We start from the raw sequence: 17,686 nt of genomic DNA, 5'->3' as shown, positions 1-17,686 counted from the left end.
AAAGTGATATATTTAAAATGTATTATGTTATTTAATTAACTTCCGTATGTATATAATGAAGAAAATACAGCAGGATGCTAAAATGTGAGTAATCTCTTTCTATAATATTAAATTATTTCATCAAAAGTATGTTTTTTTTTGTAATTGTAAATATCAGGGAAATTTTTAATTTTTAATCAGGGAAATCAGGGAAAAATCAGGGAATATTTTTGGTGACTGTGAGTGGCCACCATGTAATATCAAGGGACCCGCCTAATCAGTGGAATATATGTGTTATAGAAGTGGGGTGATAATTGCAATGCTCGCTGGTGCTTCGGAATCGTCTCTAAGCATGAGACTCTGAACTGGTACGCAGTCTTTTTGTCGAGTGCAGGCCAACTATGATATTTGAGTGGTAAATTTAACATTATGTTGGAGAACTGAAGATAAAGATGTAATGCAAGGCCCAGGACTTGTTTCAAGGATCTTTACCATGCATTTTGTCTCTAAAAATAATTCCGAAAATATGTGTTTCAACCCTTTCCACACTCCTTAGAATTTAGTTTAAAAATTAAATACTGAGACAAAACTACTCATCCGTCCTTAGCGCATTCTTAAATGTTTTTTGTAAACAGACATCACTCATCTTGAGCAGTTTTCAAACAGCATGGTTTCTTCTGAAGCTCTTCACACTGTATGAATACCCAGATAGGCGGTGCCTTGAGTATTAACTTTTACAAACTAACAGCTTCTTTGATTATGATTGGTTTTCTATGTTTTAATATTTTATTGAATATAAAATTGATTTAATTACATTTAGTTATTTTAATTATTTTGAATTTTTTTGATTAATTTTTATTTTACAATTATTTTGAATGTTTAATCATATTTGGTTGAAGTTCAGTATGATGACTGTAGCCACTCTGTCCATTTGTTTTTGTTTTGTCATTAGTAGTATATCTGTAATTATGCCTTTTTAATTTTATGCAATGAACAGAACAATTACAGATTTTATGTTTAAGTTGTAAGTTCCATAACTATTGGTTATAAAATATATTTTCTTGTGCTCTGGTTTTACAAGAGGTAAGTTTTGTTTCAGTGTTTTTCCAGGTGATAACTTTCATTAATTTATTCATGAAATTATTCATTTCTCCATTATTTTTTTTTAAATATTTTATTATTTTGATTCAGTCACCCAGCCATCCATTCTCCTATCTCCATCCATTCCTTATTCATAATTTCATTCTTTTCTCTGCATATTCATTCATCCATCCACACTTGGTATTTATTTTTGATTATTCATACCATTGTTCCCCATGGTCAATTTATTTATTGATTCATCCACCTCTCCATTCACTCACCCATCCTTTCATCTCTTCTTTTAGTTAAATAATTAATTAATTCATTATTTTATATAAGGAAACTATGGTAGGGAAGGTGAGAAAGGAAAAACCACCAATTCACATGTGTATCAAAGATGTGCTCTCATGCAGAATTACGGGAAGATAATAACAACAAAGTCTTGTTTAGTGAGGAATTGAAGTCATGACCAGTTACAGAAATATATGCACACAATTAATTGTTTGAAATGTAGTTGCACATGTCGTGTATACTATAATCTGGCACTGGTGCCAAGAAAGTTTCAGGTTGCCCATTTGGCTAAATGATCTTGTTGTGTTTCTGGTAATCCTTCAGTGTTCATTTTCTAGGACTGTATCATTGACTGTTTTAGTTCTAGAGAAAGTGCGAAGTCTTGAGTCAGAGCAGATGGTCGGGAGCTCAAATACACCTCCGGAAGGCTGTAACCATCATTTTTCAGTTACGAGTCAGGTCAAAGAGAACAAGACTGAAGTGGACAAATTAAAAGATGCTAACAAGAAACTTAATTTTAAGGTACATGTATATTTTCCTTTGATCATTTGAGCATTATATAGTTAAGTAGAATATTTTGCAGTACCGCACTATTGGTAAATGGGAATTAAAAATTGCAAAAAAAAATCATACTTTTATATTATTTAGGTTGATCTAAAATATTCCAAAATTTTGGCATATTTAATTTAACTAATATAATGGTGAGAAGATCATGTTTTTAGAATTTTACCTCTTATTTACCCCATGGCTTATTTATTCTATCTTACCGTAAATCATTTGGAAGATAACAGTTGAATTTGGGCTTAGTGCATTTAAAACCGTATTTTTTTCCCTCTTTCTGTTAAATATTAAATGTCTATATTTAATGCCCCATTCCTTAAAATGGTGTAATCATGTTATTTATAAAACTTAATAGTTTATTATGTACTTAATTTCAAGTTTATAGAATTGTTAACATTTCTTCAGGATTGCAATTCAATGTTTACTCATGCTTATTCTTTTAAAATCATGTATAATCTCATTTATAACTTGATTAACATACTGTTTTATTAAGTGTTGCATCCAACGAGCATTACTCCTACGGAAAGAGTGGTAACTCCCATGTTAAATGCGTGTCACAATAAGCAGACAGCTATGGAGCGACAGCAGCGATACCATGTGTGTCGTGGCAAAACCTGAACTAACGAGTGTGCGGCGCATGCTCATTAGGAGCCCTTTTTTTTAGCTGTCACGTGCTTGTTTTTCCCGCCATACAGAAAATTAACTATTTGTTTGTAAACAAAGATGCAGAGAAGCAATACTTTATTCACAAAGGATGTTACTTTTTATTATTTTCGAAACTAGATTGATCAATTACTTTGATATTGCCTTATAAAACACTTGTAATTAATTTTCTCGGCAAATAATTATGTACTAAATCTAAACAGGCGTAACTCGGACCTATTGCATCTCTGCATGTTTAGTTCTAAAAGTTACACTCGTTAAATACTTAACCTTCTTTAAGCTTTCAATTGCAAAGAAAGGCTAATATTATTGTTATGGTGCCTGATATTATCTGGTTTGTACCATATGAAACCCCGACATGTCATGTTAACCATAATAAATATATTGCCAGAATGGAATCACTTTCGTGAGCATTTTGTTTGGTTTAAGTTACCATGCGCATGCATAAAACGTACCTATATTTTAAAAACATACAGGCCTCTTACCCAGGCGTGAATACATTTAATTACACTTTTGACACATAGGTCAGGAAGGTTCTGTTATGAAATGAATCTAGTTATCATGTTCGTTACTTAAGTTTTTTTTCTCCTGTAGGCCTGACTAAATCCTACTTTGTTACCATTAAAACCAATTTTATCACAACTGGGTTTACAGTTTCAACCCCCCCCCCCCCCCCCCCCCCCCATTTTCAGTAGTTTTATACACAGTTAAACATTAATAACATATCACCTCAAAATGATGAATTACATGGTACACAAATAGGCCAAAATTGCATTTTGTAATAGATTCTCACTTATAGAATGTGCCTTAAATGTTGGCCAGCGCATACAGCTGGCTTCGCAAGGAGGTGGGAGGGAGAGTTTCACCACAAACTATGTGGCGTTCCTACAGACCATGACGTCCTTCTGCACACTGCAAGCCCGACCAAACCCCTGCTTGGCAGGTCCTCACAAGACAGCAGTAGCTAGGTAGGTAAACTATCTTTCAGGCGGAGAAGCAGTGTAGCCATACAGACTATACATTAACATATTGAGAAGCGAGAACATGTTTATACTTTACAAACTACTCAGTGAAATTGCGTAGTTGCACTGCATTGCCAGTCGCCACTTCTCAGAATATTTATTTGCAGAATAAGAAGCATGTTGAAGGTTGGGATATAATGTAGGCTAACAGTGACACATAATCAACACTGTTAATATTTGTTGAACTATTCAGGTTTTTAATCAGAATATAATAAAACTAAAGCAGAATAATTAAATATAGCAGTTTTTGCCTAAGTCATGAGCATACATTTAGCCAGACGGATCAATAATTCTGTGTACTCTGTTTTGCAAAAATCTGGCTTCTGGGAGCCCTAGTAGATCAAGCTGTCAAAACGATTGTCCAAAATTTGGCAAAAACAGTTAACCATGATCACTCTGATTTTTGATATGAAACTTATTTCAATGAATGAATTAATGAATATCTCATTTATGTGCCATACTTTCTGAAAAAAAAGGAAAGGGGAAATTGAATTTGCTGTAAATAAAAAATGTATCTTCAGACATGTTATACCAATATATTTAAATATCATTCAAGATCACAAATTAAAAGGTTCACTGTTCACAAGACACAAAACCTAAACCCATGTTTACTGGTGCCAATAAAATGTGCAATTATAGTTGTCTTGTTTTCCTATATTTACAAAATTGTTAAAATTATATTTCAACAATCAAAAACAACACTGTTACAACAAACTCATGCTGTATAATAGTGTAAATATGTACCAAGGTAATTTTTCCAGTTGTTAGGGTTTCACCCACTCATTTTTGTGGTGCTGTAGTGCCATAACTGTCACAGGGTATACTGAAAGCTTCAAAGTCAGGGTATGACCTACTTGGGCCAGATTATTTTCAAATGCAGAATATATTTCATGCAAAGGTAACCTGAATAGGCTATTTATATGTATTACTAGTTTATCCGAGTCAAACAACATAATTTACTCTACTAATTAGTTTATTACATCCGCCAGATCATTTCAGAGTACAACTTTTACAAATATATTGGACAAGTGAATTTCATAAATTAAATATCATGATGAGCAAAAAATCAAGCAATATATGAAGAAATATTTACACTCTTCAGCGGCGAGAAGAAGAAGTTTTTATTTTATTTATTTATTGTTTTAAAATGTCCAAGTCGACTTCAAACATATACAATTATATTGTACATGTAGTATGTATAGGACTCGTCAAGAATATTAAACATTATGAATACACATTTAAGTACAATAATATACAAATAAACAAAAATAATAGTAAATACAAATAATGTACATCATAAAATAATAATAATAATAATAATAATAATACATTTTTAGCATAGTTTTGCTTCCATAAAATCATTAATAGAATAAAAACTGAATTCCAACAGCAAATCTTTCAGTTTATTTTAAATACACAAAGTTGGTTTTCTGATTTAAAATGTGGTGGAAGTTTATTATAAAAAAAACATATAGCAGAGTATCTCGAACTATTAGCAAAACATTTTGTACCTACGATGTTGTAATATATGAAAATTATTTTTTGTTCTAGTCGAATAATTATGTAAATTGAAATTCTGCAGTTCATTCAATTGTGAATGAGCAAATATAAGTAATTCATAAATGTATAACGATGGTAATGTTAAGACACCTAAGCTTTTGAAAAGTTGTCTGCATGAGGTACGATAATTTACATGCATTATTATACGCGCAAATATTTTCTGTATTTGAAAAATTTTAGATGAGTCCGTGGAATTACCCAAAAATATTATTCCATATCGTGAGGTTCAACATAACCAAAGTAAATAATCTTTAAAGCATTTAGATTAGTCAGTTTTGAAAATGTTCTCATAGCAAATAATATTGAGCTCATTTTTTTAGTTAAATGAGCAATATGAAAATTCCAATTAGGGTTCTTCTCAATATATTTACCTAGTATTTTGGTTGAATTTGATTGATATATTATAACCATTAATCGATACAGTTGGGTCTTGCAAATTGTATAAGTTATTAATTTTAAAATGCAGCCACGTTGTTTTTGTGTTAAGAATTAATTCATTAGCCTTAAACCAATCTATGATGTCCCTAGTTAAAATTTTAATATTTGCAATTAAACTTAAAGGGTTATCTCCATGTATAGATATATTAGTGTCGTCAGCATATAATACAATTTTCCCACTCTTAACATTTTTAGGCAAATCGTTAACGTATATAAGAAAAAGCAAAGGTCCTAGTACAGAACCCTGAGGAACACCAACAGATATGTTTTGCCTATCTGAATGAACATTATATTTTATGTTGGTTAAGGGATCTATATGTTGTACTACGACTACTTGTAAATGCTGAGACAAGTGAGATGTTAACCAATTAAGCACTGTATCTCTTACACCATATGTGCTTAACTTTTTAATTAATATTTTATGGTTAACACTATCACAAGCCTTACTTAGGTCACAAAATAGCCCAACAGGATGATTCCTTCTGTGTAGGTCCATAGTTGTAATGCTGATCAATTCATAAAGTGCAGTTATCGTCGATATACAACACCTGAATCCATGTTGACTGCCCACTAAAATTTTATTTTTCTCAAAAAATGACGTTAATCTATTAAACATTAATAATTCTAATATTTTTGAGAATGAGGACAGAAGAGATATTGGCCTATAATTCTGACAGGCGTCACGAGGACCTTTTTTATGCAAGGGAATAACATTTGAACACTTCCATAAGGTAGGAAAATAACCTGCATAAAATATTCATTATAAAGATATAACAATGGGTCAACTATATAATCAATACAAGTCTTTAATAATAAAATCAGGTACAGCATCTAAACCTGATGAACGTTTACCTTTTGATTTATGAACTACTGACAATAACTCCATTTTAGTTACAGGAATTATGAAAATAGAAGACGATGTAGAGGTTGTGCCAGAAATGGAGGCTGTATTGTACACATTATTAATAATCTGATGAACATGGAGTTGGTTATGCACTATTTTATAAAAATATTCACTAAACTCATTAGAAAAAAATCTTTGCTCTTCTGGTTTTGAACGACAGCATCTTACTGCACATTTTCGCTCATAGGCATATCGTCCAGACATTTTTATCTTTTCACGTTTTCTTGCTAACCAAATATTTTAAAATGATTTCTAATTTACCAGCTGCAAGTTGTTGTTTACCACTAAACACAACATGGCGCCAGCAAGTCAACCCTTGCGAGTCAAATAAATATCCTACTTATTTTAGCGGAGTATTTTCAAAGCAAATTATTTTTATTATAATACCGAATAATTTAAAAAATTGATGTAGAAACTTCGTTACAAGTACAAGTAGCTATGCTATACTTGTTGAAGTATTTAGTGTGATTGTGTGATATTGCATTTAGCGCGGTCACCTGTATCATGGCGAATGACGAACTAACAAAAAAAAGGGTCCATCATAAAAAAAAAAGCCCTTGCAACAATTTCCTATTCCAGTTTCCTCCCCATGGTTGCATCCCAGTAAACATTGGTATACTTCACAATTTTGACTTTAGAAACCAGGCTTTCAGACAGCTAAAAATAATATTGTCCTTTGACTGGATCATCAATAAGTAGAGACAAGATTTTACAGTTTTATTTTGAAGACAGAAGATTTATATGTTTTTTTATTTTGATAAATATTTTGCTTATAATACTGTACTTATACCGCCAAAATAGTATTATAGACCAGGGCTGAAGCCTTTGAAAATGGTAAAAAGTGAAAAAAAAAAAATAATAGTAGGATGAAACCCATTGGAAAAGGAAGAGAATATAACAAAAATAAAAGGAAAAATAATTTACGGGCAATCTGAGGTTGGGAAGTGGAAGGGGTTGATTTTTTTAAGGGTAAAAAACGGTTTATCTCGATTTCTGGCAAAACTACAATTCCTACGGAAAAAAGTTAAATCGCAAAGTTTTAGATAATAAAAAGAGCTACATCTTTTGTATTTACACATTTTTCACATAACCTCAAAATTTATGTGGAAAATTTAAATAACCAAGTTTTTGGTTTTTTATTTTTATCATTTACAAAAAAAAATAATTTTTTCTACGTAATTTGGGGAAAACCTACCTTTTTATGTCCCAAACACACTGTAAATTTTTTTATCTAAAATATTTTTTTTCCAACTTATTTTGACTTAATATCGAAAAAGCACCCTAATTTTCAATCAAAAATTCTCACGTCAATATATCAGCTTTTTTTAAAAAGTCGGTGGGCTTTTTGTTCATTGAAATCTATACTTTCTGATGGTGCAAAAAAAATATACATTACTATGGTAAATGTTCACAGAAAATGCAAAATGCAAAATGCAAAAAAAAAAAAAAAAAAAAAAAAATGAAAATACTCGAATCCGAAATTTTTTAAAAATCATTATGTACAATTTTGAGCTATTTATTAAAATTTATTACTTTAATTATTTAAAAAAAATGTAAGATTCCATTTTAAATTGATAAAAAAAATTACAAATCCATAAAACATAAAGATTGCAAAAAACATGCGAAAATAGTTCTAAATATTAAAGATAGGATTTAGAGGGGATTTCATCTAAAAAATGTGACTGCTGCAATTTTTTTTTTCAGTAAAAAAGTTTATTGTTTAAATTCAATGCAGAAATGCAACAATATTTTTGAAGGATTCATATTTGAAACTATTAGATGTGAAAAATAGATCTTTTACATTTCCAGAACATGGCTTGAGAAAATAAATGTCATGAATATTTGAATTTAATTGATTCAAAAGGACCAAAAGATCAATATCCACAACAATGACAGTTTTATTAGTATCTCTGGCAATTTCTATCAAGGTCTTAATTATGTCACATCAGCATCTTCTTCTGCTTGTTTACAGGAAAATCCTTGTGACTGTAATCTTTTCATTAAAGTTTTTATTATTTTTTCCTTGTTTTTCTCGTTAAATAAAAAGAGTTCATAAGACTTGAATGAAATTTGGTGGCTCAGTATTAAGAAATTGGACTCTTATTCGAAAGGACTCCAGTTATAATGGTGGTCTGCCGTACTAATTTTAATTATTCCATTATTTTTCGAAATCACTCTTAGGCAAATGTTGGATGATTCCTTTCTGTGGACCATGGCTTATCTCTGTCACAATGTTCATTCTCTATGTCGTTAAGTATTGCAGTCTCTAATGAACTCTTACAGGGTGTCTACAGCTCACAATAGTAATGAAAAAAACTAAAGGAAAGGTCTGGTCTTAAAAGTTTCGAAATAAACAGTTATAATGCTGGAAGTCACAGAAACTATCAAGTATTTCCAGCTTCCTTTTGCAAATTTGTATTTGGTTTTTTGATGCCTTACTTCAGTTTATGGTTGCACAGTTAATACAAATAATTTGAATAGTTACCCTAAATATGGACATTAACCCTGTTTTTTTTTTTTAAAAAATCTGTTTTCACTGAAACACCAACTTATAACACACATTAATGGCATTGTTGTCTATTTAGCAATATATAACTGTTTCACTCAAAAACACAGTTTCCACATTTTCATTGGTTAGATCCTTATCCTGGGTAACTATTGAATTGTAGACTTTCCACTTAATGCATATAGAAGAAATTATCTCTGAAAAGGTTTCAGTTGTCTAACATTAAAATTGGCATGTTCCTCAAATAGTTGTTCTATTTTGTACTATATTTAATTGTGCTTATATGGAAACTAAGCTTGTCATGTAAAAGAGTTGGAAGAAAATTTTATTAAAATGTTTTGAAAATTTTCTGAAAATTGCGTACCAGTTATTTGTAAAATGCATGCCAGAAGTCTTGTAAATTGTCAGGAAGGCTTTGGGGAGCGTGAGAGGTAGGCGGAAAGGAAGGAGTAGGGTATGAGGATGTGTGTTAGTGGGGGATGACCAAGGAGGTTTGAAAAATACTCTTGGTTGCTGCATTTTTCTTTTATTCCAGTGCTATACATATTGACCATGTAGATACATGCAGAAGCATCATTACGAAGATTGGTGTTTTTGGAATATTTGATATGTAACCGGGCTCTACCAAATCTGCACTGTTTGGTTTCATAAGGCTTTGCCTACTATTTGGACCTGCTGGTCCCTTCTGAGTAACACTTTTCTATTGAATTATGGGGCTGAACTTGCAAGACATTTGACGTATAGTATGGTGTGTCATCCGTTGTTTGCTTTTTGTGTTTTAATGGGCATTTACTCTCTCTTTACAATGCACAATATCTGCTCTTAGTGCTGTCTTGGTTAGAGTTGCACAACATATAGACATAACTTTATAATGTAATGAAAATTTAATTATATTGTGGTTTTTCGTCAAGAGCATAATATAAAAGTATTAATTTCTTACTTCTAAGAAAATATAACCCAAAGATACCATATTGGTTTCATCAGTTTTTGTCAAAAAATCTTTTTTTTTCCTTTAACACATTCAGGTCCATGCTCATGCTCAGCTCTAGCACAGTATTTTCATCAAATGATCAGCACTCGAGCCTGACTGCCGTCTAAACAAGGAGTGGCCAAATCAAATTATTCGGCAAAGACTAAGGTGTTTGTGTATTAGAAAACATTGAATTCAACAGGGACTACGAAGGTCGTTTGAATTCATTATTTAATTAAGCCCAGAGCCTAATTAAGGTATACAATACACAATAGAACATTTCATTACATTTCATTTCATTACAAAGATAATACTGACAGGTGAAATACCATTATCATGATCATGAGTTTTTTTTAGAAGTTATGCTGTCCGTGAACATTAAGACATATAAATTTAGGTAATTACAAAAAACCAATCCAGCGAAATACGATTGCCTCAAACAATGATATTTGACAAATCCTAAAGGGATACACACGAATAATTACGCCTCATGTAGACGAGCATTACAAATATCAAGGCCATGAACATTCTTCAATGCAAGTAACACCCGCATAAGTGGAGTATGATCTCTGTACGGACCATCAAAAGGGCTGGTATGTCAACCAACACAATTACAAGGCTTACGCCACAGAAACAGGATCATAAATATTTTAAACGTATGGTAAAAAATGCATGAACCTCAAAACTATTACACGCGATAAAGTTTACATACTAATAAATAACATTATCATTATCAATATCATTATAGACTTCTCGGGGAGAACAGTTCTTAGTAACCAATTAATAGAAATGAGTGAATGCATGAAAAGGCAAACGACAGAAAATTAAATCCAAATGAGGTGGCAACCGAAAGAGAATTTATACTAGACAGCAAAAAGTTAAAGTTCGCTGATTACATTATGGCAAGGGCCACTGCCTCACTCACAAGAAATGACACTTACATAGCTTCCCCCCCCCTCCCCCCCCCCCCGAGGTCGCTCTCACACATCGTTGATAAGAGAACTCTACTTGAAGACTACATGCTCATGACTAACTAAAAAGGAGGGCGAATAAAACCCTGACGGCTGCTTATATGGAATCGACGCGGCACGGCGCGTATGCGCGACGAGAAACAATACACAACACTAAGAGGGGGAAGGGAGGAGGGAAAGATGCGCCGACGCCCGCGGTGAAGTGCGAAGTTTGAAGGCAGCGGACCTGACCGCTGCACATGAACTGATATGAACTTGCTCGAGTGGAAAACAAGCTTTGATTGTCACGCACGCTTTCCACAGTCATCATAAATCTATTGGTCGCCGCTAGATGCCATATGATGTAATGTTTTACGTGTGAAGCGGTTTTGTCGTGTTGCATCGCGTCTTGTGAATTATAGGTTTTTCGTTGCTGTGGAAATGGCATATGGATCACGCGAGGGTGATGACGTTTTTGAAGAGGAAGGATTTTATGCATCTTATGGTTCAGAAGCTGAAGACTGCAGTTCTGATTCTTTGTATGAACCATCATCTGACTATTCTGACACATAAGGTTTGTATGCAATTATACAAAAAAACTTACTGAAGGCACTTGAAACATGTTTTACCTATGTCTAAATACATTTAAATTTTGTACGTATATATCAAGGATGATTTTTTTTTTATTACAGATGAAGATTTTGCAAAATGAAGGAAACAAAAGAAAAGTTTTTGTCATAAAAATGGCCTTTCACAAACTTGTCCGTCCGAGACACCTAATACTGATAATGAAAGTGGTTTGTAATTTTTTTTCCTTGTGATTTAAAAAATATATACATTCGCCCTTTGATTCTTTCAAGTAAATTCGTGTCACTTTATTTTTATTCTTATTATTTTTTTAATACGAAGACAATGTTCCGCTAATTCACATTACGCAGCTTAGCAACGATCCTAGACAAGGCCACTCAGGGGTGCCTTGCACAAGTAACAGTTCTGGTAAGTTACCCAGCTTTCATAAATGTTACTTTGCTGTGCCTTTGTATTTTATATGTGCTGGTAATAGTTTCCTTTCCACGTAAACACAAAAGTAAAGTGCTTACGCAAATAAAGTAGCAGTAAATGTGATTTTCTCTCTAGATTCTAATACAAGGACACAATTATCAGCAAATGAAAAACCTGGAGCCAATTGCTGGGTATCGGTGGACAGACAACCACAGCTGCCTGTTTTTGAAGAAGCATATGGCATTCTTATTGACATTGATGAAACTTCCGATGAACTTACCTTTTTTACTCTTTTTTTTTGCACAGAAGTCATAAAAAATATAACGTCTGAAACTAATCGATATGCAGGTACCATGATTGACAAACTGAAATGGACGAAAAAATTAAAGCCAAATTCAATGTGGCAGCATTGGACTACTGTCAAGCTTCAAGAAATGTATTACTTCTTTGCAATTATAATTCACATTTGGTTATTCAAGAAACCCAAGATAACAGATTATTGGTCTAATGACAACATAATGCACACTCCATTTCCTGGACGTCTACTTAGTATAGGCAGATTCCTGTCTATATTATTCATGCTTCATATAAATGACAATGCGACTTACGTACCAAAAGGACAAGAAAATCATGATCCACTGCACAAAGTCAGGCCGTTTTTCAATCATTTTGTCAGCCAATGTAAGGCTTGTTTTTATTTTAACAGAGAACCTGACTATTGATGAAGGAATGTGTCCTTTTCGAGGATGTTTGTACTTCCATGTTTATATAAAAAATAAACCTCATAAATATGGTATAAAGTTATATATGCTTTGTGACACATACAAAATATGTCCTAAATGGTCAGGTATACACTGGTGGTGCTGGAAGTGTGGATAACTCTATTGAATATCTTGTTCAGAGATTGTGTCATGATTATTTTGGTATGGCATACACAGTTTACATGGACAGATTTTATACAAGTCCATCATTATTCTGTAAATTGTGGGATGAAAAGACCCTGGCTGTGGGTACAGTAGAAAAAAACCCCGCAAAGGCTTGCCAGCTGAACTAAACAGCAAAGAACTTGCGAGAGGTGAAACAATTTTTCGGAGTTGTGGTCCTTTGTTGGCTATAAAGTGGAAGGGCACACGTGATGTGTACTGCCTCTCCACAAAACACAAAGCCTCATGCAGTGAAGTCAGCTTAAGAGGTAGAGGGGGGCTTAGTTGCTAAAACCAAACCCTATATTGTACTAGACTACAATATAAACAAAACTGGTGTTGATCACCTTGAAAAACTACTCAGTTATCCCTTTCAAAGAAAGTCGATAAAATGGTGAATAAAAGTTTTTTCCACCTGTTTTTGATGTCAATTGTAAACTCATTCCTTTTGTTCAAGAAAACCAGGGCCTATGGCAACAAAATTTATTTTAAAAACTTCATGAAGGCTCTTGGAAACCAGTTGGCTTCATATGGCGCTACTAACGCAGAGGTTCGTTCATCATCATCATCATCATCATCATCATCCTCATCCTCATCTACTGATCAGTTGTCTGCTCGCCATTTTCCAAACAAAATGCAGCCAACCAAAGAAAAAAAAACACGGCAAGATATTGTAAAGTATGTTCATATGTAGGCAAAGCAAACAGTGGTAAAAGACTAAGGAAAGAAACTTGTTGGTGGTGCGAACACTGTGGTTTTGCTCTGTGCGTGCCCAATTGCTTCAAAAAATTTCATACAAAGTCAAAATTTTCATAAACATACAAACTATAAATTAATTCATTATTCAAATATTGTACTCATTATTTTGAAACATATCATAAAAAAATTAATGAATTGGAGTTAAAAAACAAGTTTATTGCATTGAATTTTATCAAGTGTGTAATAGAATTTTGTTTATTTTTGTATAACATAATTTATTATAAAAATCATTCATATGTAAATATAATAAATAAAATTTTGATTTAAACATTATTAAAAAATTTAAAAACCATAAAAAAAAACCTAGTATTCTGTGATTCAACACAGTTTTATTCACTAGACTCTAATGTGTTAATATTATAAAATTTAACTAGCTTTGATTATAGCACATAATTAATGTTGTGCTTTGTTATTAATAGTGACCAAATGCTACAAATAGTTAACCTGTGATATAATAATAGGTGTTTATAATTGAGTTTTTTTAGAATGTATAGAACTGTAATAATGCAGCCAAAAGATACTATTTCATGTTCTTAGAAAAATCGAACAGTAAAATAAAAATGTGAAAACTGGTATACAAAATGGTATACAAAATAAAATATATTATGTTAACAAGCCTGGTTGTATCAAATCTGGCAACAGTAGGTGCTATTTGCTCTGTACTGCAATCTGAGTGTGGGACAGCCTCTCAGCCTGACAAGTGCTAGTCCGGCAATGTGTTGGGGTCTGTGCACAGCTGAGACGCCAGCAAAAGCAACTGTCCGTGCAGCGTGCACGGCTGCAGGAGCTGGATGCCCAGGTGGCGGAGCTGCGACGCACAGTGGAGTCGTCGCAACACCGCAACGGCGATGTCAGCGTGGAGATGAGCCGTGCACGTGAGTCGCCATCGCCCATTCCTGACCCCCTGCCGTGCACACGCAAGAGGAGGCAGTGCTCCGCGAGTGCCCACGTCGGCGAGGCCAGCAAAGTGCCGCGGAGGTAACACACTCTGAGGAAGACTTTGTGTTCTTGTGCTGTGAATATTAAGATACGATGTTTTTGATAGTAGATGTCTAGCACTGTACTCATTTGATAATATAAATTGTGTCAAGAATTTAAATTAACACAAAAATAATTTAATACAAGCTTTTTTGTGTTTGCATTAAATTAATTTTCATGTTGTTTACCATTAAACATTTTGTTTGTAATTGCTGAAGTGTGTTTTATTTATGTTTGCTATTCACATGCAGGTACATTGATAAACCATTTACGATGACAATTAAAGGCAAGACAACGGTGGTATCGCTATGTCCCTGTTGAGATGGAATTTGAATTTATGAGTAGTTTTAAACTGTGCCCAATTTATTAAATTGTATAAAATATATCAATGCAGGTTTGAGTGAGTATTCAGAAAAACTTTTTCAAAACATATGTTGGGCTCGTGGTCACCTGGCATGTGGCGTGAATAATGTGATCATATGTCCCACTTTGGGCGGGACAGTCCTACTTTCAGACTCTGTTCTGCTGTCCCCAGTAAGGGCAAAAATGTTGTGCTTTCGTAAAAAATATATAATTTCATATAACCTATTAATTTTTTGCACTCGCAACACGTGGCGGCGGCATGGCGGGCAACATAAAAACGAGGGCGAGTTCCACGCCACTACAGTCCCACTTCAATCCACTCCTGTCCCCTTCCTTTCCCCTTCCTCTTCACTCCCCTTCTACTACCCTCTCCTTCCACTGCCTTCACTGACAATGAGTGAACAATACGTACAATGTTTTGTTTTAGTTCGAGTGTTATGGATGGAGTGTGTGATTGTAACATTAGAAAAATGCATAAATGCAAGTGTTCCTTTAATATTACTTTGCAAAAATGGTATCCATTTATAAAACAAAGGGGTTATACAGCATATTTTATGTGTGAAAAGTGTAGTACTTATTTTAGTGTTTGACATGGTGGTGCCAGTGATATTGAGAAACATTTAAAATCAGAAGAACACAAGCTTTCTGATCAAGTTATGCTTCTAGCTCGTCAATGCTTGCTTTTTTTAAAAAAGGAAAAGTTTTGCTGACTTCCAAATATTTAGATATAGCGGCAGCGGAGGGTGCGTGGGCATTTTACATCGTGCAAAAAAATAACAGTTTTCACTCAAATGACTGTGCTTATTTAATTCAAACATGTTTTGAGCAAAAATTTTGATGTGCTTGTACAAAATTTCTGGCGATTTTGTAAATGTGCTGGCTGTATGTTTGGCAACGGATGAATTGAAAGAAAACATTCGTGAAGCCCACTGTATAACTTCATTAACGGATGCTTCAAATTATGATAAGGCGTAAAAGTCAAGGTTTTAGAGTTTCGAGAGCAGCCAGGCAAAATATTAGATATAATTGTCGATAATTTGAAGGAAGTTTTTTCTTTCAGTGATTTGAATAACAAAATTGTGGCATATTGTAGAGAAAATACAGCTGCAATTTTGGAAGAAAGAATAGAAAAGGGATTAATAATGTTTGTGAAAAATTTAACCAGTCACTCGGACGACAGCTCATTGGGATTGGATGTGGAGCCCACATAGTTCACAACACAATGAAAACAGCCTCAGATTGTCTTCCTGTTGACTTTGAATGAATCATTGTGAAAATTATTCATTTTTCTACATCTACAGCATTTGAGTAGAAGCTTTGAAAGAGTTCTGTGATTCAACTGACACAGAGTATCACAAACTGCTGGGCTATAATAAAACAAGGTGGTTGCGTTAATGCCAGTGTTCCAGCCTTTGAAAAACTATTTTATGAGCATCGACAAATGTCCAAATATTTTAAATACCAAATTCCCAGCTCTGAATTGTGGTTATATTTTCTGCATGCACAGACAGCAAGTTTTTTTCAAGCTATGTTGAAAATCGAGGGACAAGATGTATCTGCAATGAGCCTGTAAAGGAAATTAATTGTCTCCAAAATAACTTGGCACTTAAAGAGATTTCGCTGGACCTTCCTCACACCATCCATAATCTACTAGTAAAATTACAAGAAACTGACGCTACTGTAGATCAGGAGAATTTAAAAACTGTAGCGGCTGAATTTTATAAAGCTACTAAAGAATACTTGGAGCAGTTATGTCAGTTCTACGCAGAACTAGAAGTTTCTGAACAGGCAAATTTGACAAAGTACCTATGTGGGATGAAGTACATAATGTAATGGATTTGTTGATAATGCAAGGATTTGTTAGAAGTAGCCAAGATACAGAAGTGTTCATTGAGTCTTCGCTTATTTTCAACTACATCACAGATCAAAAAATCACTTGCTCGAATGCTGAGAATGTTGATGTTGAAGACGTTTGGATATAATTATTCCAACACTTTCGTGCTAACAATCTCAACTGTTTAAACTTTTTTATAATTATTGAGTACGTTATGTTGTCTGCCTGGAAGTAACACACCTTATGAAAGAGTTTTTTCTCTAATGAACAAAATATGGACAAGTGACAGAAAACAGTGGTGTCGCTGTATTGAAACAATTTTATTACCAAGACTAACATCAAGAAGTCATGTAATGAGTTCTGTTGCTACTTAAAAATTAGACTCAATATTTTGAAGCAGATTTGTTCCGCCAACAAATACAAAACAACTGCTTAGACGTTAGATGTCATGTCACGAAGGCTTATTTTATTTATCAGCTCAGCAGACTTAGTAACTCAGCTTACATGTAATACAACCTACTTATTAGTGTTTTTCATTTTTGAATAGTAACCTGTAAAATCTAAAACTTTTTTTTTTACGAAATTCTGCAGGCTTCCCACTTTGACGAAAAAAATTAATGGTTATATTAGGCATGACTTACACACAATAATGTTTCCAAATACAATAACGACACAAGGCCGATTTTATGATAACAACTAGTAGAAGCTTACTGCCTTTTTGTGAATATTCATGAACAATCTAATGCTTGGTGGAAGAGAACTAGTTTCTTTATTTGTTTGTTAATGATAAAATTTTACATTAAAATTGATGAATAGCATTTAAAACTTTCAGTTGTGTCTGTTACCCACATGCTCATGATTGTGACTCATGTTATCTTAAGTTACCTCCTTTAAATGAATATT

The 17,686-nt window shown here is 33.3% G+C and overlaps 1 protein-coding gene across 8 annotated transcripts in view; it reads left to right on the top strand.

Moving 5' to 3' along the window:
- Positions 1-14,799, top strand: part of LOC134527122 (F-box only protein 28) — a 49,259-nt gene extending 34,460 nt beyond the window's left edge. The window contains exons 4-9 of one of the 8 annotated variants that reach the window (XR_010074088.1): positions 1,712-1,872; positions 3,397-3,542; positions 11,347-11,498; positions 11,617-11,721; positions 11,863-11,920; positions 14,345-14,432. Coding sequence is in view for 4 of the 8 variants with exons in the window: in XM_063359492.1 (XP_063215562.1) it covers positions 1,712-1,872; positions 14,345-14,590 (407 nt within the window). In the remaining 4 variants the exon portion in view is untranslated. Of the gene's footprint in view, positions 1-1,711; positions 1,873-3,396; positions 3,543-11,346; positions 11,499-11,616; positions 11,921-14,344 lie in introns of all 8 variants that reach the window. The other 7 variants (XR_010074090.1, XR_010074089.1, XR_010074087.1 and 4 more) reach the window with 7 other exon arrangements.
- Positions 14,800-17,686: the final 2,887 nt, after the last annotated feature.

Source organism: Bacillus rossius, chromosome 1 (genome assembly GCF_032445375.1).
Source record: "Bacillus rossius redtenbacheri isolate Brsri chromosome 1, Brsri_v3, whole genome shotgun sequence".
NCBI lineage: Eukaryota > Metazoa > Arthropoda > Insecta > Phasmatodea > Bacillidae > Bacillus > Bacillus rossius.
This window is presented reverse-complemented; position numbering and strand designations above follow the sequence as displayed.